This window comes from Pelophylax lessonae (assembly GCF_965119305.1).
Source record: "Pelophylax lessonae genome assembly, chromosome: 6".
Lineage (NCBI taxonomy): Eukaryota > Metazoa > Chordata > Amphibia > Anura > Ranidae > Pelophylax > Pelophylax lessonae.
This window is the reverse complement of record NC_138773.1, coordinates 258,762,844-258,787,031: the sequence shown is the minus strand read 5'-3', so window position 1 is coordinate 258,787,031 and position 24,188 is coordinate 258,762,844. Positions and strand designations below refer to the sequence as shown.

Here is a 24,188-nt window from a genome sequence, read left to right as displayed (position 1 = left end):
ATTACTTGATGGCAAGGTACGTGGTGGAAGGAGTGTGGGATGAAACCCGTAATTTAGGTAAAATGGACTTTGTTTAGCAGTGCTATGAGTCGCGTTGTTATAGGCGAATTCCGCCAGCGGGAGGAGATCTGCCCAATCGTCCTGTAGATACGAAGTATAGCAACGCAGATACTGTTCAATGCACTGGTTAACTCTCTCTGTCTGTCCGTTGGTCTGAGGGTGGTATGGAGAAGTAAGTTTACGCTCTATTCGTAGTATCTGACATAGAGCTAGCCAAAACTTTGAGATGAATTGTGAACCACGGTCAGACAGCAGTGTTTTTGGAATACCATGTAACTTAAAGACATGTTTCACAAGTAATTCCGCTGTTTGTTTGGACGAAGGTAGTCTTCGGATAGGAGTAAAATGTGCCATCTTGGTCAGATGGTCCACTGATACCAAGATGGTGTTGAATCCTTTGGAAGGTGGTAGTTCCACTATGAAGTCTAAGGATACCACTTCCCACGGAACCTGGGGTATCGGTAAACTACAAAGTAACCCCGATGGTTTCGTGTTGTCGATTTTAGACCTTGCACAGATATCACAAGATGAAACGAACTTTTTTACGGTTGTCTTCATGTCTGGCCACCAAAACTGCCTAGTAAGTAGATTTAAAGTTTTAGTCATACCCATATGTCCTGCCATAGGTACATCATGTGACAATTCCAAGATCTTGGTTCGCATAGTAGGGGGTATGTATAATTTATCGTTGTAATAGAGGAAGCCTTCTGCGTCAGTAGTTAGTTGTGGTAGAGGTGAGTCCAGTCCTATGCTGTGCAAAATCTCTTCCTTCAGGGAGCGAATGACACCGATAATACGTTCAAGTGGTATTATAGGAACTGAGGGAACCTCGGTAGAATCTTTCTCGGCTAGTCGTGAAAGTGCATCCGCTTTTTTATTTTTGTCTGCGGGCGTATAAGTCACTAAAAAATTAAACCTCAGAAAGAATAACGACCACCGAACCTGCCGGTGGGAAAGAGTTCTATTAGTCTGAAGGTATTGAAGGTTTTTGTGATCAGTATATATCAGGATTGGCAATTGAGTGCCCTCAAGTAGATGTCGCCAATTCTCTAATGCCAGTTTTATGGCTAATAACTCCTTCTCTCCTACTGGGTAGTTCACCTCGGGGCTGCTTAATGACTTTGAGAAGAAAGCAACTGGGTGAAGAGGTGAGGTGTTTGTTGGTCGTTGTGAGAGAACTGCTCCTACTGCCATATTTGACGCATCTACCTCCAAGATGTATTGAAGGGATGGGTCTGGATGGCATAGTATGGGGGCAGTAGTGAAGCTTGATTTCAGCAGACAGAATGCTCCATCTGCTTCTTTTGACCAATTAAATGGTTTCTTCGTGCTTGTGAGTTGTGTGAGAGGTTTCACAATCGCAGAGAAGTTCTTAATGAATTTCCTATAGTAGTTAGAGAATCCTAGGAACCTTTGCAATGCTTTGCGAGTGGTTGGCACAGGCCAATCTAGAATGCAGGATATTTTGCTCATGTCCATCTTGATTCCATTTTTTGATATAATATATCCTAGGAATAGTACTTCCTCTTTATGAAACAAACATTTTTTTGATTTAACATATAAGTTATGTGCAAGTAGTCTTGACAACACAAGTCTCACATGTTTTATGTGCTCAGGTAAGGAATGAGAATAGATAAGTATATCGTCCAAATATACTACAACACAAACGTCAAGCAAGTCTCTGAATATCTCATTTATAAACCGTTGGAAGGCTGCGGGAGCATTACATAGCCCAAATGGCATTACATGGTACTCAAACAGTCCGTATCTGGTTCTGAATGCCGTCTTCCATTCATCCCCTTTACGGATTCGAATTAAATTGTATGCCCCTTTTAGGTCCAATTTTGAAAAGAGAGAAGCTCCACGCACCTGTTCGATAAGTTCAGGAATAAGAGGTAAAGGATAACGATCCTTTATTGTAATGGCATTTAATTGTCTGAAATCAATGATAGGCCTAAGGCTAGAATCCTTATTGCGGACAAAGAAGAGTCCAGCAGCAGTGGAGGAAGTAGAAGGTCGGATGAATCCTTTTGCCAAGTTCTCATCCAGATATTCCTTAAGATGAGAGAGTTCATCCTGTGAGAGAGGATAAACATGTCCGAAGGGCAACTTGCTATTAGGGAGTAGATCGATACAACAATCATAGTCCCTATGAGGAGGTAGCATTTGAGCGTTTTTTTCAAGGAAAACCTCCGATAAGTCCTGATAACACTTGGGTATAATGTCATCCGGCACTACAGACAGGATCCTATCATATGTGGGGAGATTACACGTCGTTTCACAATAGTGAGAAGAGAACGCTAGCGTTCTTGTTTTCCAATCGATGATTGGTTGATGTATGTGTAACCAGGGAAGTCCCAAAATGATTGGGAAATGTGGTGATGTTAACACATCAAAGGTGGTGGTCTCCACATGAGACTCGTCAGCAGTTACAAGGAGTGCCTGTGTCTGACTGGTGATAGGACCAGAGGATAGGGGGGTACCGTTAATAAAACTAACGGAGACAGGTTTGGGTTTTGAAACAATAGGTATTTTATTAAGGGAGACAAAACAAATGTCAATGTAGTTTCCACAAGATCCTGTGTCGATCATAGCCTTGGTGGTGATCCTAGTTTGGTCCCACTGCAATGTTAAATGAACAAAAAGATAAGGATTAGAAAAGGAAGTTGTGAGTCCGCCTAGCAAGACTTTTGAACACTCACCCTCTTTTCTGCGGACAAGGGGACAGCCGCTTATCAAATGATTCGGGGATGCGCAGTACATGCAGAGATGTTCGGTCTTCCTTCTGGCACGTTCAGAAAGGGTCAGAGGTGGGCGTATCATTCCTACCTCCATAGGAGTAGGGTCAGCAGGCAACATCCGAGAAGGACTGGAAAATGGTGAGCCCATCTTCTCAGCCTTTCTTTCTCGTAGTCGTCTGTCAATATTGATACTGGTCTGGATCAGTCCCTCTAGAGTGCCAGGTAAATCCGCTCGGGCGAGCTCGTCTTTAACGGCCTCAGATAGGCCGAGTCTAAACTGCGTTCTCAAAGATGTGTCGCTCCACCCTGAATCAGGGGACCATCTTTTAAAATTTGCCACGAAATGTTCAACGGGTCTCCTTCCTTGTTTCAAGGCCCATAACTGGGTATCAGCGGTACTCTGCTTATTGGGGTCTTCATATAAACTAGCGAGTTGTGCTAGGAATAGAGGGTAAGAATTAAGGAGTGGATCATCCTTTTCAAAGAGAGCGTCTGCCCAGGCCCGGGGTTCACCCGTTAAATAGGAGATGATGGTACAAACTTTAATTTGGTCAGTGGTGTAGGTTAGAGGTTTTAACAAAAAAAGTAAACGACATGCGTTTTTAAATTCACGAAATTTGCTCCAATCACCAGAAAACACTAGAGGAGGGTTTATCTTAGGCTCACGGGGCTGAGTAGCAGAAAGCTGTGTGAGACGGCCAACCTGCTGTCTCAAGGTCTGATTTTCGTTTTGTACCTCTGTAAGCGCAAGGATCAATGCATCTACTTGCTGTTTTAATTGTAGTACATGAGTGGGTAATTCTGCTGAATCCATATTTTTTTTAAGGCTCGTTCAATCTGTAACGTTCATGCGTTTTTGTTAATGGATGGATTTTCAGCTGCAGAATTATCACACTCAGTAGCCTTGTAGAGATACTGTTGAATGAACCTATCCAACTCTCAGGACTTCATCACGGTGTACAGCCTGTTATGCAATATACATATACTCAATCAGATGTTTTAGTGGAGGGATAGAACATATGAGAATGTATAGATGAGACAGGTTGTATGGTGATTACTAGGAGTAATATTAGGAGAGTTGCAGGTGGTGGTAAAGCAGATAGGTTCTGATGTCTAGTATAGTGCAGATGGTAAGAGGACACAGATGGAGTATACTTAGACAGAGTAACCTAGTGCAAGGATAGTTGAAGGTAGTCCCAAGAGCTAACAGTCTATGCAGATGGTATGGAATAGATAGATAGATAGTCCTGGTAATTGCAGTAGATGATAGTAGGAGATTGGTTAGTAAGGAATCCCCTGTGGGGTACTTATCACTTAGATAGTTTAGTAGTAACAATGTCCATAGATAGAGAGGTGATCCCGTAGCGAGATACGGATCAGCGGCGAGGTTCTGGCGTCAGTTCAGCAAAGGAAATGTCAGCAGCTCCGACTTCACAGGAGAAGGTGCAGTGAACATGTGGTTTGAACGAGCGATGAGTGAGAGAAAGCCGGCGATTGAAATAGCCGCTCATAGCGGCGCTCGGCAATGTTGTCATCCGGTCTTAAAGGTATATGCGTCTCTTGTTACAACAAGATGGGACGCAATTAGCAAAGGAGAAATATGGAACAAGGGTACCAGAGGTACCAGAACATTACAATCTGAAGAAGCCAGGGTCATTCTCACATTAGAGCCTGGAGCTATAATAAGCATATATCCCTCTGTAGCATTGACACTCAATGTAATCTGTGTTGGAGGTCCACCAACTAGCACAGCTGCAGCTTATTGCAATCCTAGATTTTCCTTTGATTTCCTTTTTGCTTGTTTGCTATGGTGGTTCAGATACAAAAATAGCCGTATTACAGCATCTTACCTGCAGTGGTGCTCAATTAATACATGTGTGTAATGCACGAGTAGTGTGACACCGTGAGCACACTGTATCTGCCAGAAGTCAATCAGCTTAATCCGTGTATAGGTGAGTGTGAGGTGTGCATGGGGATGTCTTACACAAACTAACACTGTCATAAATGATTTTATTCTAGGGAGAAAGGTGATGGTTTATCAATATTTTTACATGTTGTACCTAAATACATTTTTGATATTTTTAGAATAAAGCATAATTATATACTTAAAAGCTCTGTGATCCTTTATGTCGCTGTCTTTTCTGCAGTCTTTCCCACAACTGTTTTTTTTAATATAGTAATATTCATAGGATCACCCTAGATTGGGGAATGAGCATTTAAAAAAAAACCTTATACTAATAACCTTGTGTATTAATGGAGAAGCATTGCCAAAGTTTTTTTTGACCATACTTCTCATGTAGGTCACAGGAGTGCACTTTTTCTGCATCACTGTGACCCAGATTCAGCCAACAGTGGGTTAAAGTCCACTGTTAACTGATGACACAGAGCCGGTCCATTTTAATACCAAGATCCAGCCAGATGCCTGACCAGCAGCTTGCTTATCGTCTCAGCGTGCCTCTGAGAGCCTAGGTCAGCCACTCTCACCCCTGGCACTTCAGTGAGCCCTAGATGGGCAGACTGACAGTCACCGTTCTCTGCTCAGTGAAGACCAAGAACCGAGCGATTGGCAGTCATGTGATTGCTCAGTTCTTGGTCTTGCAGGTGGTGGAGGATAGCTGCAGCTTTTCATCAATGCTGCAGCCACATTGGTGAGTATGATTCCTTTTTGTGTAATCTCTCAACTGTGTCACATTATATCACACAAAGGGCTATTGCTTGATCCTGTGAGCACCTGCTTCATCTGACTTTCAGACCTTACATTCCTTCTTGGGTCTTACTTCATGGTATTCTAAATTTATTCCAAATTGTGTTTCAGTTGTGGAGCTATTTAGAGCATTACTATGTGGAAATGCAAGTACGTCCTAGTTAGAGACTTCCTGGCACAGCTTTAGAAAAATGAAAAGGCGCATTGTGATCAGTCCAGCACTAGTATTATTTGATCCTTCTCTACTTGTTATTATTATAGAAACATAGAAAAGTGACGGCAGAAAAAAAACAAGTAGTCCATCGAGTTTGCCAATTTTATATTTATTTTTGTTAACTTTATTGTCTGAGTATAGTTCTATCTTTGTCCCAAGCATGCTTGAAGCCATTTACTGTTGACTGTCTCACTACTCCTGCTGGTAGTTTATTCCAAGCCTCAACTACCTTATTCAGTAAAATAATACTTTCTAAGATTAGTTTTGAACTTTCCTCCAGTTAGTTTGAGGTTATGTCCCCGTGTTGTTGATTTTGATTTTGGTTAATAAAAAACTGCCCTCCTGAACCGTTTGAACCCTTGATGTATTTAAAGGTTTCAATTAGGGATGCACCGAAATGAAAATTTTGGGCCGAAACCGAAACCGAAAATTCAGGATGCCCTTGGCCGAAAACCGAAACTGAAACACAACTTTTTTTTCCCCAAATGATTTTAAATAAGTTCTTTCTATCAATATCACACTGACTGACACTCACTGACTGACTGACACTAACTGACTAACTGACTGACACTCACTGACACTCACTGACTAACTGACTGACACTGACTGACACTCACTGACTAACTGACTGACATTCACTGACTAACTGACTGACACTCACTGACACTCACTGACTAACTGACTGACACTCACTGACTAACTGACTGACACTCACTGACTAACTGACTGACACTCACTGACTGACTGACACTCACTGACTAACTGACACTCACTGACTAACTGACTGACACTCACTGACTAACTGACACTCACTGACTGACACTGACTAACTGACTGACACTCACTGACTGACACTCACTGACTAACTGACTGACACTGACTGACACTCACTGACTAGCTGACTGACACTCACTGACTAACTGACACTCACTGACTGACTGACTGACACTCACTGACTGACTGACTGACACTCACTGACTAACTGACTGACACTCACTGACACACTCACTGACTGACACTCACTGACTAACTGACACTCACTGACTGACTGACACTCACTGACTAACTGACTGACACTCACTGACTAACTGACACTCACTGACTGACACTCACTGACTAACTGACACTCACTGACTAACTGACTGACTGACTAACTGACTGACACTCACTGACTGACACTCACTGACTAACTGACACTCACTGACTAACTGACACTCACTGACTAACTGACTGACACTCACTGACTGACACTCACTGACTAACTGACACTGACTGACACTCACTGACTGACTGATTCACTGTCACTGACTGACTCACTCACTGACTGACACTGATTCACTGACTGACACACTGACACTCACTGACTGACTGACACTCACTGACTGACACTCACTGACACTGACACTCACTGACTGACACTGACTCACTGACACTTACTCACTGACACTCACTGACTGACACTGACTGACACACTGACACTCACTGACTGACTGACACTCACTGACTGACACTGACTGACACTCACTGACTGACTGATTCACTGTCACTGACTGACTCACTCACTGACTGACACTGATTCACTGACTGACACTGACACTCACTGACTGACACTGACACACTGACACTCACTCACTGACTGACTGACACTGACACTCACTGACTGACACTGACTGACACTCACTGACACTCACTGACTGACACTGACTCACTGACACTTACTCACTGACACTCACTGACTGACACTCACTGACTGACACTGACTCACTGACACTGACTCACTGACACTTACTCACTGACACTGACTCACTGACACTTACTCACTGACACTTACTCACTGACTGCCTCGCGTGCTGCAATTAGAAGGGGTTGAGCACTAGGCTGTGATTATAAATTTAATCCGTTCTGACTTCCGACACAGGATGCAGGAGAAAAGGGGAGAAACTTTTTTTTTTTTCTTACAGCACACATCGACATTACCTTCCTCCTCAGCGAACAACAGGGAAGGGAGGAGGTGGGTGGAGCGATGCAGCGATTGGCACGGAGGAGGATGAGATCCTCCTACACTGTGCATTCTGGGTCCCTCTCCCCCGGGACGTCACTGTAAATCACAATGAAGCGCCCACCCGGCATCGGATCGTAGCGGAGAGCACAAATGACAGGGAAATGAATGGCTTTAGTTTTTACACAGATCAGCGGCCATACATTTTCGGCATATTTAACCCCTTATCGGCCGAAATGGAATAGTCTCATTTTCGGCCGAAAATATCGGTGGCCGAAATTTCGGTGCATCCCTAGTTTCAATCGTGTCTCCCCTTTCCCTTCTTCCCTCCAGACTGTACATATTAGGTTCCTGAAGTTGCTATCGTTGTGTTTTATCCCCCAAACCTCTCACCATTTTTGTTACCCGTCTCTGGACTCATTTTATTTCATCAATATCTTTCTGTATGTGAGGTCTCCAGAACTCAGATCTCATCAATGGTCTATATAGGGGAATCTGAACCTCCTTCCTTCTGCTGGTGATCCCTCTAGTGATGCATCCTAGAATTCTATTTGCTTTTCCCACTGCCTGATCACACTGTTTGCTCATTTTGCAATCGTCTGAGAATATTACCCCCAAATCATTTTCTTCAGTAGTGCTGGCTAACACTGTATCCCCAACGTTGGACTCTCTCAAGGGATTATTTTTCCCTAGGTGCATTATTTTGCATTTGGAAACATTGAACTGAAGTCTCCACTGCTTTGACCAATCTTCCAGCAATGCCAAATCATGTTCCATGCTACAAACACCTCCAGGGATATCAACCCTATTACACACCTTTGTATCATCAACAAAAAGACATACCTTGCCCAACAACCCTTTAATTTTATCACTTACATACAGATTAAATAGAATAGGACCCAGTACAGAGCCTTGTGGCACCTAACTAGTGACTGGTCTCTGTTCTGAGTGAACCCCATTTACAATCACACTCTGGTATCTATCCTTTAACCAACTGCATATCCACTGAACTTCCCAAGGCTTAAGCCCTAGCTTGTACAACTTTTTATTAGATCATAATGTGGAACCATATCAAATGCCTTGCTGAAATCAAGATATGCTATGTCCACAGTACCACCCTGGTCCAAATAATTGGTAATATAGTAAAAAAAATGAGTCTGACATGATCTGCCTTAAGGAAAGCCATGCTGTTTTGGGTTCAGCAAGTTGTACATTTTTAAGTGATCAATGATCTTTCCTTTGAGAGTGTATTTATTAACTTGACTACAACTGAACTTCGGCCTGTAATTGCCAGCTTCTACCTGGCTGCCCTTCTTGTAGATAGATACAATATTAGCTGTCTGCCAGTCATGGGGAACTTCTCTTGTTAGAAGAGATTGAATAAAAAGGATCCGTTACTGGTCCGACAACTATATCTCAAAGTTATCTTGGAACTCTAGGATGAATACCATCAGGGCCCATTGCTTTATTAAGCTTAAACCAAGCCAGTTCCTCTGCAACCTCTGTCTCCAGAAATTTTAAAAATGAACTATCATTGCTAGAACCAATATGGTTCCCCAACTTGTTATTAGTGCAATTTATTTCTGAGAAGACTGAACAGATGTAATTGTTTAAAAGGTTTGCCACAGCCAGGTCTCCCTCAACATATGTGTTGTACCCCGTTTTCATTTTATTGATCTCGTATTTTTTCCTTCTATCAATAATGTTCCTAAAAAAGGTTTTATCTCCTTAATAGATTTAGCAATTTCCACCTCTTTCTGTGCTTTGGCAGCACTGATAATGTGTTTGGCCTCCTTTTGTCTATTTTTATACTCGTCTTCTCTATCAGCGACAACTCCTGTTTCATTGAATCTTCTATATGCTATTTTTTTTCTTTACTATCCTACTTACATCATTAGTGAACCATATCGATTTTTTTCTTTCATTTATTCTTACTATCTTGCCTGACATATAATCTAGTTGCATCCAGGATTGTAGACTTTAATAGTGCCCACTGATTATTTACTCCTGTCATTTTACTCCAACCTTTATCACAAATGTTTCAGACTATGACCTTGATCCGGGCCTTACACAGTGCCATACCAACAAGGTTGAGAAAACTGTTGCTTTTGCATGCAGAGCCCTTACAGAAGCAGAGCAAAATGATTCCACTATAGAAAAAAAAAAGATCTAGCACGTGGTTGGGCAACAGGACTATTGCAGAGATATCTGTGAGGCTTGACAATTTACCTTGTGGACCAACCATAATCCTTTACACTGCTTACCACAAAGGGACTATGGCAAACATGAATGTTTATAGCCAGGTAGTTATCAAGACTACTCATTTTAATTGAGGGGCAGGGACAGATGTGAATGTACAATGTATATGTTAAGCGCTGCGTAAATTGACAGCGCTATATAAGTACCTGAAATAAATAAATAAAATAAATAAATTACACAATACTGTACAAACTAGGTTTAAAAAAATGTTACTGCTGATTGTTTATAATGGTTACGCATAGCCCCATCTCTTAGTACACAGGTGTGGATGTTGAAGTTGCATTTACTGATATAGATGGAGTGACAGCACCTGAGTTCAAACAAGCTTGTCTTGCATGCCCAGTACGTGTACAATTACGGGACATTCCACAAAGCAAATAACCAAACACAGAAAATAAACTGAGCCCTGTTCTACGACTTTGTTTATTACCCCCATGCAAATGGGCAAATGGAGAAGTTAAGTAGTCCTAAAGAAGTGCTCCAGACTGCAGATTGTACAGGGAAAATCTTGGAAAGTTTTTACTAAAGAATTTTTACATGTCTACAGAATGACTAGATATGCAACTACACAAGAATCACCAGCTGAACTACTACATGGCAGACAAATGCACACTCAGTTACATGTTGCAGACATACAGCTTCCACAGCTCCTCTGAAATCATGAGTTACTAATACTGTTAACAAGATTAAAAGTACTGATCAGAAATGCAGTGCAAGATAAGTATACTTCCAGGCTGGATGTCTAGTTAGAGTTAAGAAACCTGACTTAACACAGAAACAATCCAAATTTTTCAATCTGCTTAGAATGACACCTTAGAATGAGGACCTTCTGTTCATGAACTGTCTGATAGGTGCATATGGGATGTCAATCGTCTTGCGCTTGTAAGGCAGGACTTTTAAAATGTTTCATTTGATAAAGGACATTTTCTTATTTCTTCTGAAAACCAAACTGGAGACTTGGAACCTGAGCCACCTAGACATTTTCAAAAAGTTAGGCTTCCTGTTTGGACCTAGGATTGTGTGTTTTATGTATTACTGACAGTAGGTGGATCCTGTGCGGGATGCTGCGAGACTAGTTCCTTATCAGGTCCATGTGCCTTGTGATGGATAGTGGAGGGACTCCATTGCAGCCATTGGACTGCATAGCGGCTATAGCATCTGCCCGCTGTCATTTACTGTCAGGTACAGAGCGGGCTGACCTGAAGGGGAACTACAAGGCTTCGTCTGACTGGCTGAGATGAAGATCGTGACATCATCTGGGTGCTTCTCCACCTTGGCCAATCAGAGAAAACCTTGTATTTATTGATAGAATTACAGGGCTTCTACTGAATTATGGGGAAGATCAAAGCCTGACTATCTTTATAACTGAAACCAGACAAGAAGTCATCTATACTGCTGCCAGAGCACAGCACTGCTTACTGTACGCAGCTGATGCTACTACAGTCCATTAAAACTCTCCCAGTGGTCACATCATTCTGTAATGGAAATAGTTTGTTTTGGTCAATTTTGGCCCAATTCTAACTAATAAAAGTGACATTATACATGGAATTCTAGTTTCAGTCAAAAATACAAAAAGTAATGGAAAAATCACCTTACTTTTAACAGAGACTGAAACAAAAACACTTTTTCAAGAGTAGAGAAGATTTAGAACCTCTACCAAGTATTAGTGTTTTTCTGTCTTAGTGACCCCTGTTTCTCTTTATTTCTTGTTTTGGCATTGAAGTGCAAAGAAGAGAGCAGACTGTTTACAGTCCTCACTTCCCCACTCCAAAAGTTAAAAAATGTGCTTCAACAAGAATTGCATTCACTAAAGAAGGTCAAACCACTCTCATGGTCACATGCACAAAGTGGTACTGTAGACATACAAGTGCATTTAATTTGACGCTTGGAATTTTTAGTCCTGTTTTAAAATGCATATCATATCCTAGGCATTAGAACCATTGGAATATCATTATTTTCAAAAACAGAAATGGTAGTTGCTTAATGATTTGCACCGGGCTCTTTATGCCACGTGCCTCTCTTGCAGGATGCTCAATAGTTTACTGATGTTGTCTTGTTTTGCTCAAGTAGGTTGAGCAGAGTCCTGCAAATTCAAGCTTGGTACCAGGTTCTGACAAAGAGCAAGATGGCAGCAGAAGGGTACTTGATAGTCTGAATTAGGATTTAGTTTCTGGGTTTACTTAGTTACACATTTTTTAAGCATGTGTTGATAATGCTTGCCTTGTATGTTTTCCATTTTTAATTTCTTTAGCTGTAGCATTCAAATTTGGTATGTAGTTTTGTCACAATGGGGCTTATTTCTGTCATGCAAACTATTGGAGACTAAATACCTAAAACAAATTCACTATGAGATTTCATCACGCCATTAACAGGCAGATATAGTTTTTGATAACCTTGCCACTAGTCCTTGTTGTTGTCACCAAGTGCTCAAGTTCTCTGAGTCATCCTCTCCACATGCTAATAATCCACAATCAGTGGCAAATATTTTCTGTACGGTATAAGGCTTCTGTAGCTGATGATCAAATTCAGCATCAAACATGAAAGCTGCTTTATTAACCCGTTTGTTGGCCCAGATTTTGTTTATGTAGCAGCGGCCATTCACACTACCTAAAATAGGCTTGTATGGCTTGGTATTGTGAAGAATTGGGCAGATGACAGAACCAAGTAGCCAAAGGCCTTTATTCATCAATCTGTAATAGCACTTAAGATGGTTAAAGTGGTCTGTCAAATGATATTATCATTGTATAATATTGCTTGAGAGCCCACTGCTATTACCATTGGCCAGTTTGATTAGAGGGTTAATGTTCAAAAAAAAAAAAAAACAGTTTTACCTGTTGCTGATGTTTAAACTGACAAATACATTTTAGTAGCATTGTCCTTTCTGAGTGCTAAGTGGAAGGATCTGTCTACTAAAATCACATGTTCATCTATAGTCTTGTAATAAGACATAAACTGCCAGAAAAAGCAAAATGCCAGTCACCTGAAATTAGATTTCCAACATGTTCCGTATATACTAGAGATCGACCGATTATCGGCAACACGATATATCGGGGGCCGATATGCACTTTCCCCGATATATCGGAATCGGCCCCTGAGGTTACTGATATTGCCGCTATTTAGGGAAAGTGCATGTCCTGGGGTGATGCCTGAAGCTAGAGGCATCACCCCGGTATCGGTGTCCATAGCTGACAGTCGGCTGACTTGTAATGACAACCGATGCAGCTGAGAAGCCGCTTGGCTGTCATTACAAGGAGCGGGAGGGGACGCCCCCTCCCGCCGCCTTCCACGGGAGACCCGGCATCCTACCTCCACCGCTGCCGCTGAAGAGAAGACCCGGTGTAGCATGAAGATGTGTCCCCCTGAAAGCCGGTATCCCTGACGCAAGTGCGCATGCACCGGTCTCCATGTAAAAAAGTCATGACATCACTTCCGTGTACTCCGCGCCGAATTAAAAAAACTGACAGAATTCAAAACAGCCAAACTTGGTGTTTTGAATGCTTTTCTGTGCCGAGGAGGGGTTTGGGGTCTTTTAGACCCCCAGATCCCTCCACAAGGAGTACCTAAAAAAAAAATTTAATGTTTGAAAATATCGGCAGATATCGGCCGATACCAATATCTGATGACTAAAATATTGGTATCGGTATCGGCATTAAAAAAACAATATCGGTCGATCGCTAGTATATACTATGCATATAATGGCCCTAATGTTGCCATAGGTACAGATAAGAAACCTTTTACATTTTTGTCAGATTTAGGAAAAGAAACAGATTTAAAAAAGAGAGAGAAATTTAGGATAATAAAATAGGTTGTGTAGCGGTCATACTTATAGGGTTTTTTTCAATAACAGCGGTATTTTTCTTTTATATATATATATATATATATATATATATATATATATATATATATATATATTAAAAAATAAAAAAAAACTGCATGTGATCTGTAAATAAGCCTCAGTGTGATGTAGTGAAATTTTGTGTCTGCAGTGATTTTTTTTTTTGTGTAGATTGGGGCCTTTGGTGTGAAGACCAAAGACATTCACACTCACCTGTTGACAGTGGGTATTGTGTATGGACACCAAAAATACATACAACCTGACATCTTCACACCGGTGTAAGGACATCCTAAGGGGAATGTATCACTTTTCAGTGATTAGATGTATTAAAAACATCTTCCAACTCATCTTTAGTTGAAAGGAGGCAATGGTTTCCTAGTAGTTTTGTACTGTGTCCTGCAGACAAACAAACCTGAAAACATTCATTTAGTACACTGAGTGGTCAAAGTTTTGTTAACACCTGACTATCCCACTTAAAACTGTTGCAACAAGATTGCAAATGCACAATTGTCTAAAATATCTTTGTAGGTTGTGGCATTAACAGTACCCTTCACTGGAAACCCCTGAGCTCAATAATATCAAAATTTCAAATTCACAATTGTCTAAAATGTCTTTGTAAGCTGTGGCATTAACAGTACCCTTAACTGGAAACCCCTGAGCTCAATAATATATATAGGAAAGTCCACATACTTTTGGCTGTATAGTGTAGGTGTGATGCTCAGGTGTTCATACATTTTTGGCCAAATAGTCAGGGGAAATTATCAAAAATTGAGCAGAAAGAATCTGGAGCAGTTGTGCATGCCAACCAATCAGCTTCTAGCTTTCATTTTCAAAGCCCTAACAAGCTTAAGAAAGAAGCTGATGGTTGCCACAAATAACTGCTCCAGTTCTGATGAATTCCCCCCAGTGCATTTCACAAATGTCTTAGGCTCCTTATGAAATAGTAGGCTGGTATCCCTTATATTGCAAAAGCCTGCAAAATAGCTGCATTGTCTGCATCAAGGGTATCCTTTTACAACTTGGACTTTCCTCTTTGTCGGCAAGTATTGTAATCCAATATTTCTGTTGTGCCAGGTTAGAAGAGTTCCCGGCTCAAGTGGACACCTCCATAAAACAGAAGATGGTGACTGGGAGTGGAGTGATGATGAATTAGATGAAAAAAGTCCTGAATACAAAGATGCATTATCCAAAGAAAAGGTATTGTCTTAGGGGGGTCTCTGAGAAGGGACAGTGGGTTTCTGTAAGATACTCGATACTTTAAGACTGCAAGGCCTATTGTAGAATCATGCTTTGATATTGGTTGCAGGACCTATATTTCACTGTATAGGGACCCTTCTCTTTGTAATCACAGTGTCTTGGGAAAGGGGCCATGTGCAGTCCTGAACATTTGCGGTTGACATTGTTTTCACTGATGTCTAGATAAAAGACAATTATTGTTCAAGAAAGGCGTACTGGTGGAAATTCCATTATGCATACACTAGAATCAGTCTATTAGTACATATATTTTACTTGACCTCTGCTGCAAACAAATTAGTATACCCTAAAATGTTAGTAGGGGGAGGAGTTTATACTTCCATACATGGTATAATTATAATTTTCAGTTGTCAACACTTTTAATCTCAAATGTCTATCAGCATCTAATGTCTTTGTTTTTCTTCCTGCTTAGTCAAGACGAATCAATGATGACAGTGAAAATGCAGAGGTAAGCATCTTAATATGTTTTCTATATTAATTCAATTCATGTGGGCTATCAGATAAGACATGTATAGTTTATAAAATGAATTGATTTAAAAAAGTGGAGATGTTTCCCATTGCAATCAGATTTATGGATTAATGTTTTCCCTTTTTTGTCTGATTTGAAAAAAATAAATAAAAAAACAGCTATTCTATTTCTAAAGTTTACATGTATGGCCACCTGCATTTCTTAAATTTTTAAAATATGAATCTTATTGGTCCTACAAACAGGGCATGGTTTCAGAATATGAAGGTAGTCATTTTTATTAATTGTAGCATTTTAAAGAAATCATGCAATTCTGGTGCTGTTTAAACATCGGAAGGTGGCCAATAAAATGCATTAGTCGTTTAGCTTACTAAGAGCACTGGATATGTTTCCCTGACTGGTTGCTGTCGTTAGTTGGCCTTGGTATATGGTCAATAATGAGAGCAGCATGTATGTTCATTGTTTGTAGAATTTTCTGCAAACTGATAAGGCTTTCATGCTGCAATGTGGAGTTGAAAGGTGGGTATAGACTTTTTTTTCTTATAATAACTATGGCAACAGTGGCCCATCTTATTATACTGCATATAAAGTAAATTTAATATGACAAATCTTCATTTAAACCTTGACTTGGTTTGATGGATGTGGATTCACTTAAGAAAAACATATTGACTTTCTAACACCAGGCCAATTTTCTCAATAGTATGCATTCAGTGCTGTTGCCCACAAACTCCTGCTGTCATGTTCTTTTGTGATATTGAGCTTGACTTCTTATTGATTTTAGAACATTGGGAGCTGTTACTAGAGGTGTAGAGGCAAGAATATTTTCTGTACATTAACCTTTTAATAATGCATTGCCCGCTTTGAAGATCCTTAACTCTAGAAAAATGAAGGCCAAGAGCTGTAGGGTGTGAACAATGTGAATAATGATGCTTTCATTATGCTGGAAAGCCTATTTTTTTCCCCAACTACACCGTAGCTGTAACCTTTCTGTGAAAAAAACATACTGTATTTGAAGCCTGATTTAAATAATCATTAGCTCAAAGCATAGATCTTTCCTCTTTTTTTTTTTTTCCATAAACATTTTATTGAAGAATACGCATGTTATACAGATCACAGTACAATGAACAGGTAACTGGAACAAGCATCGGATGAACCAAAAGAAAGAAATGTGAACAAAGGAGAACATCACATTTGTCAACAAACAAGGCTATACTCTTGCATGGGTATGAGGAGATACATTCAATGCAAAAAAAGACATATCAACGGTCGAGCAGCACTTATGTATGATAAAGCATGGGTCAGCAACCTAAGCGAAGGAAAAACAAACCATAGACAAACTCAGGTGCCACAACGTCACTAAGCAATGGTGAAGATTAGCCAGGTTGGACGGAGTACAGGAGTCAAATGCGACCAAAGGGGCGGGGGTATCCCCACTAATCGGTAGGTAGAAAAATGTATAGCCGAGACCGAAAGGGAATGTACAGGCATAGGTGAAATTCTAACCAGTTCCTCTAATTCCGAGATTCGGTTCAGTCTCTGGAACCATTCTCGAATCGAAGGGACGGATGACGATCTCCAATGGCAAGGCACGCACAACTTAGCAGCGTTCATCATATGACGAGCAAGAAATCGGCGGAATACCCGAAAGGGGAATGGTTAAGCAAGAACTGATCAGGGGAGTAGTGTAGATCACTAGAGGTAACCTCCCGCACTGTTCTATGAACCATTTCCCAAAAGGGTTGAATAGCGGTGCACGACCACCAAATATGGAGCATGGTGCCAGGTGCGGCTTTACACCTCCAACACATGTCTGGAGCTTCCGGCAGGAACCTATGGATTTTGTCTGGCGTTCTATACCAACGGGAAAGAATCTTATACCCGTTTTCCTGGGTCGTAACGTTGAGAGAGGCCTGGTGGACCGAGTGGCAGATGGATTCCCAATCCTTGTCACAGAGAGATTTGTACATCCCGTGACCACGCTTGGGTGAAGGACGCCGAGGCGGCTGAAGGGGCGTCGAGCAAATGGCCAAAAAGTTCAGAAATCAGGTGGCGAGTTCGCACACAAATGGCTTCAGGGGGTGTCAGAGGTCTTGTCCACTCGCTGGAAGAGGGGGTAGCTGAGAGGAAGTGGCGGATCTGGAAGTACGACTACAGTGGAAGGCCATGGGGTTGCAGAGAGCGGTTCAGCGTTTCCCATGGGATGGGGGCACCGTTGCTGAAAAAATGCTTTGCCAGCACATCGCGATGGGGCCAACAAGGTTGGAGAAAATTGGCTGACATGCCAGGCGGAAAGGCAGGGTTCAATCGGAGGGAGGTTAGAGGTCCGGTGCGGGGGTCGATCTGCAATTTCCTGTGCCACTTGTCATGAGCTAAGAGTGGGAGACCAATCAGGGGATGGTGTTTGAGGTCCTGGGGTATCGCTGATAAGGGCAGCCAGGATAACCAGTGCAGTGGTGTCACCGTGAAGGCATTCTCTAGCCCCACGACAGCCTTGCAGGAGGAATGATGGTTCCAATCAAGCATCCTGCTGATGAGGCAGGCTTTATGGTAGCTGGGGATGTCAGGGAGTCCAAACCCACCCCAGTGCTTGGGAGCAGTGTGGCAAGAGAATTTGATTCTGGGGGGGCTTGTCGTTCCAGATAAACTGCAGGCTATAGGATCGGAGAGTAGCGAAGAAGAACGGTGGGAGATGGATAGGTACAGCTTGAAAAATATACAAAAGCCTAGGGAGAATGGACATCTTGAGCAAGGCCACCCTCCCAAACCAAGATACTCAGAGATTCTTCCAGGCTCGGAGGTCCGAGCTGATGGTAGTCAGAAGGGTTCGATAATTGGTCTCAAAAAGAGTGGAAAGGGTACAGGGAATATGAATGCCCAAGCAAGGGAGTGTAGAGGATGACCACAAGGAAGGGAAGTTAGCTTGGCACCTCTCCACTTCCGCGGTGGGAAGGGGGATGTTGAGGGCCATGGACTTAGAATAGTTAACTTTAAGATTCGAAAGAGTGCGATAATGATCCAGGTCATGTAGCAGGTTTGGCAGGGAGAGATGGGGCTGTGAAAGAAAGAGCAGCATGTCATCTGCGAAGGCAGCCACTTTATGTGTGGTGCCGCCCACGGGGACGCCATGAATATTGGGATTGGATCGGATCATGTTAAGAAACGGTTCGAGGGACAGGACAAAGAGGATAGGGGGAAGGGGCCATCCCTGTCTTGTGCCTTTAGACAAATGGACGGCGTCTGACAGGTGGCCGTTGACACACACCCGGCCCACTTGGTCCGAGTAAAGAGCCCGTATGCTCGAAAACATTCTTGCTCGGAGACCTATGGACTCCAAAGTCAACATGTGGTAATCCCAGGCCACTCTGTCGAACACCTTCTCGGCATCGATGGATAGAAAGAAGCCAGGGGTATTATTGGAAGTTAACCAGTGATGAATATTTAAGGCTCTGGTTGTATTGTCTCTAGCCTCTCTGCCCTGGATAAAACCAACATGATCAAGGGACACCAAGGAGGATAGGAAGGGAAGGAGACGGTTCGCCAAGATTTTGGCATAAAGTTTGGCATCCACATTAAGCAATGATATCGGACGGTAACTCGCCTCCAAGGCACTGTCTTTCCCTTCCTTGGGTATCACAGTTATGTAGGCTTACAGGAGAGAAGAGGAGTGGTGATAGGGCTCAGCAAGGCTCCCAAAGGCACAGAGGAAGGGTGGCCTAAGGACGTCTTCAAACTAGCGGTAGTATTGCAGTGACAATCCATCCGGCCCAGGACATTTGCCCAGCTTAATCTCCTTCAGAGCTCTGGTTAGCTCCCTCTCTGAGATGGGGGACTCCAGAGCCCCTGCATCTGAAAAGGAAAGAGGAGGCATGCCTTGAGACTGAAAAAAGGTCTCCAGTTGGGCTCTCCTAGAGCTGGCAGAAGGGGTGTTGCTGAGGGCATCTGACAGGTTGTAGAGACCTTAATAGGATTTCTCAAATTGTTTGGCTATGGCTGGGTTGGAGCAATGGTGCGTACCATCAGTGTCAAGGATAAGGTGAACAGAAGCAGGAGGATTGCGGGTATGAACAGCACGGGCCAGAAGGTGGCCGCTCTTGTTGCCTTGTTCATAGAAAATCTTACGGCAGAGGACCTGTCTACGATAGGCCTTAAGACCCAGGATATCTCTAAGTTGAGTCCTAACTTCGATCAATTCAGTTAATACGGTTTGAGCCAGGGAATGCTTATACACTTTCTCAAGGGTGTCTAGGTGAGAGTATAGGTCCTCAATCTCATGTTGGCGTGTTTTCTTAAATGAAGTGGATAGGGATAGAAATTTGCCTCGCATGACGCACTTATGTGCTTCCCATTGAACCAACGGGCTGACGTGTCGTTTATGACAAAGTACCCCATCACGCAAGAGGGAGGATTTCAGCCTCCACGTCTTGCTCCTGGTTTCGAACTCCAGAAATCGGAGCATCATGGTGATGGGGTCATGGTCCGACAAAAGTCTAGGTTCAATAGACGCAGCAGAAAGGAACGGTAAGTCAGGCTGTGAAATAAAGATATAGTCAATTCTGGAGAATTTCGACAGAGGGGCTGAGAAAAATGTGTAGTCCCTGTCTTTGGGATAAAGTATTCTCCAGGAGTCATGCAAGTGCAGGGATCGGAGCTGAATGGCTATTTGCTGCAAGGCCCGAAAGGGGAGCACGGAAGACCCAGTGGAGGAGTCCAGGAGAGGATTCAAGGGGGTGTTGAAGTCACCCCCGAAAATCAGGAGTCCAGATGTGAAGTCCAGGAGCTCCTATGCCACATTGCGAAAAAAAGCAACCTGCTTGCTATTCGGTGCGTATATATTAGCGACATTGATCGGACGGGAGCCTAAGTGGCCTTTGACAAAAAGGTACCTACCCTCTTGATCCATTTTGATATCAGATAGCTTGAAATCAACGTGTTTCGAAAAAAGAATGGAAACCCCCCGCGTTTTGGATCCGGCAGTAGTGGCATGGTATCCTGTGGGGAAGTGTTTATTGGAGAAAGACACTGAGTCACCTGTTCTAAAATGGGTTTCCTGTATTAAGAGTATGTGAGCCTGGAGTCTGTGCGCCTCAGCAAGCAGTTGGGAGCGTTTCTCGGGCACATTCAATCCTTGAGCATTGTATGAGAGAATCTTGATGCAGTGTTGCGTACTCAACAGGCCGGGGTCGGGCATGATTTAGTGGGCAGGAAAGGGGAGGAAAAAAAAAGGGGGGTGTTAAAAGTGTAAAAGAAAGGAAAGGGGGAGAGCGAAGAGGAGAGGATGAAAGGGGAGGAGGGGAAAAAGAGAGCAGAAAGGGTCTAGGAAGACAAGGATGGGGGAGAAGAAAGCAGGGAAGGGAATAAGGGAGACAGGAATCCCTGAAGAAGGGAGGAAAGAAAGAAAGAGAGACTAGAAACAGAAAGGAAGGCCCCCCGCTGGGCCAACCAGAGTTTCTGGTGAAGCCGTAGGAGTGTGAGGGAAGGGGGGACGGAACACAAAGTGTCTGGGGTCAACTGCAGCAAAAAAGCACTGTTGAGGTTGGGTGAAGTGGTTTGGGTTCGGTCTCGAGGCAACCGTGGCGCAACATGGTACTGGGGGCATGCAAGAGTTTAATAACGTAGGGGTGTTTCCTACAAGCTGGCTAAGATTCACAGGGGGAAAAAAAAGTAACGTGGACGCCCAAAGACGTACAATTGAAGCATCGCAAACCATATACATGGTTGAGTAGTGAGCTGCAAACAACATCAAATGAAGCATTTAATAGTGCAACAGGTAGAACATTTTGAAAAGGAGATAAAGGATACAACTCTGAGCAGAAGTATAATGGGCATAGTTAACTACTGATGTAGTGCAATGCACTCCAATGCAAGTCCCGCGGAAAGGTCGAGGAGAAAAGAGCAACATCCCTAATGTATAGGCATGGCCTCTAAGGAGTCAGTCTGGTGCATGGCTCCATGTCGCCAAGCAGCAGGCTGAGAGGGAAGCATGAAGAGTGGGTATAGAAGAAAAAAGGAAGAAAAGGAAAGAAGAGAAAGGAAATGGGGATGCAGAGAGATGCCAGACAGACAGCAGGGCGGGCATGTAACAAAGATGAGGGTGAGTAAAGGAGAGGAAGAAGGGGAGTAAGAAGGGTGAAGTTTGAGGTGGGGCAAGGGAGGAAAAGGAGATGAGGTAAAAGGAGAACGTGTAGTAAGCAGTGCATGCAACAGGTGGGAAACATCAAGACGGATGGCAGGCAAGGATGGCTAAGGAAGAAGAAGCCATGCAGCAGCTGGACATCTCTTATCCCTGATGTATAAAAAACATAAGCTATATGAGCCGTCAGGCTGTGGGCTAGTGTGTTCCCTTGGGAAGTAGGATTGTCATCGGGGGGTAAGGACCCAGCAGTGAGGGAGTCCTGGCACCGTCAAGGGGAGACACACTCCGGCAGGGATAACTCACTCTGCAGCGCCGAGTCCTCAGTGAAGGACCAACTGGAGAGCGGAGATCCCCTGACCTGCAGGTGCCCACGACAATCCAGTGCGGTTGCGCACGGGTATAACAGGAAGCGTGGCGCTAGGAGCACAATTAACAGGCATTGAGAGGCAGCAACGGGGGAGGGGACCCTCATCTAGGCATAATAGTAACGTGCATACCCTCCCATGAAGGGAAACCAGCCGTCAGGTGCCAACAAGCAGGCTGGGGAGGGACGACCACCCCCCAGCCAGGGGGCGGAAGCCACATCATGGCAGCCCCCTTCTCACAGGCACGAAACAGCCGGGGTACCCACCACCCCGCCCCGCCCCGCTGTAAGCAAGATAATAATGGCAAACTTTAAAGTGCGAAAATTAATGTGCGGCTCGGGAAGGGCCCTAAAGAGTCCAAAACCCATGCATAACACAATAGAATTATACAGTATGCCGCGCACTAGAATAGGTCCAGGACACCGGAACAGGCACACTGAGCGCCAGGGGGGCAACAGGCTCATGAGAGCAACCGGGGCATGTCCTCAGCATAGCGGCACTGTCAGATGATCCAGGGGGGGGGCAGGGACACAGGAGGGGACTCAGGAGGGGGGCAGGGGGTGACGCATCTCGATGAGTCCTCTGTCCGCTCCATGGGGGAAAGCGGCAAGATAGTTCCAAGAATATAAATGGTACGTGATCAAAGGGGACCAGACACCAGACAGGTGGCAAGAGGTCCACACCGCTAAGGGAAAGGTGGCAGACGAGAATGCAGGAGGAATACAGGAACACCATCAGGGTGGTGGGGATCAGGGAAGGGAAACAGAGCCGGGAGGTTGGGAAAGCAGCGGATAGGGCAGGGGAGTGAAGAGGACTTGATCTCTGATCATCTCTTGACCTCGCTGGCGTGGAGTCGTGATGAGAGTGGCGTCTTCTATGCCGATGCCTCTGGGCCTTGGGGATGGAGGATGTAGTGACCGAGACCCACAGATCCGAAGTGTAGAACTCGCTGTACCAGTTGGGTAACTCCAACACTGGGATGTCCAAGGCTTCGCAGAAGGCAGGGATGTCATCAGGTACACGTAGTGAGGCTGACCTGCCTCGAGAGGAGGCATAGAGGTAGAACGGGAAACGCTATCTGTGGTGATTCCCCTGGTGCTGAGGGACTCCAGCAGGGGACGGAGAACCTTGCGAATCTGCAAGGTGATAGCAGAAAGGTCTTGGAATAGCTTGAGCTCCATCCCCTCATGCAGCACTCAACCTCTTTTAAGGGATAGCTCACAAGGCAGCACACTACATCTCTAGGTGGTTCCGATTCTCCAGCTCTCATCCTCAGAGCTTGGTGAGCGTGCTTAAATCAATAGGGGTGTCTGCCGGCCTCTCCAACAGGTCATTGAAAATGGCGGTAAGAGTGGGCACCAGGGCAGGAGGTTCTATCAAATATTAAAAAAGAATAGTGCGCAAATGCAAAAGAAATTACTACCAAATCTGAAGAGAGTCCATAAATAAAAATGGGGGTTTGGTCCCACCATATGGCCATATCGTGCTCAAGCCCACTACTGCGTCAAAGTACCCCATTATCAGTGGGTCCTACACTATCCATGAAAAAGAGATGAATCCAGCCTTTCTAACCCTTGGAGATAATACTCCTTGCTGGGAAAGATGTGCAAATGCACTACAGGGGACTCCTCCTATATCCACTTGATGGTGGACACTGATTGAGTACAGGTGTGTGTGGGGGGTGGGGAGGGCTGCTCAACCTCGATAGTCTGGTCAGACCGAATACATAATAAACAGGCAAAAAATTTGGGGGAGCATACCCATGTATTTCCAAAGCTGCTGCAGCTATGAACCAAAAGACATGTATATTAAAAAAGAATAGTGCGCAAATGCAAAAGAAATTACTACCAAATCTGAAGAGAGTCCATAAATAAAAATGGGGGTTTGGTCCCACCATATGGCCATATCGTGCTCAAGCCCACTACTGCGTCAAAGTACCCCATTATCAGTGGGTCCTACACTATCCATGAAAAAGAGATGAATCCAGCCTTTCTAACCCTTGGAGATAATACTCCTTGCTGGGAAAGATGTGCAAATGCACTACAGGGGACTCCTCCTATATCCACTTGATGGTGGACACTGATTGAGTACAGGTGTGTGTGGGGGGTGGGGAGGGCTGCTCAACCTCGATAGTCTGGTCAGACCGAATACATAATAA

The 24,188-nt window shown here is 43.7% G+C and overlaps 1 protein-coding gene across 1 annotated transcript in view; it reads left to right on the top strand.

The window, feature by feature from the left end:
• Positions 1-24,188, top strand: part of STK39 (serine/threonine kinase 39) — a 647,523-nt gene that overhangs the window by 244,983 nt on the left and 378,352 nt on the right. The window contains exons 11-12 of the mRNA XM_082260316.1: positions 14,887-15,009; positions 15,479-15,514. Coding sequence (XP_082116442.1) covers positions 14,887-15,009; positions 15,479-15,514 — 159 coding nt within the window. The remainder of the gene's footprint in view (positions 1-14,886; positions 15,010-15,478; positions 15,515-24,188) is intronic.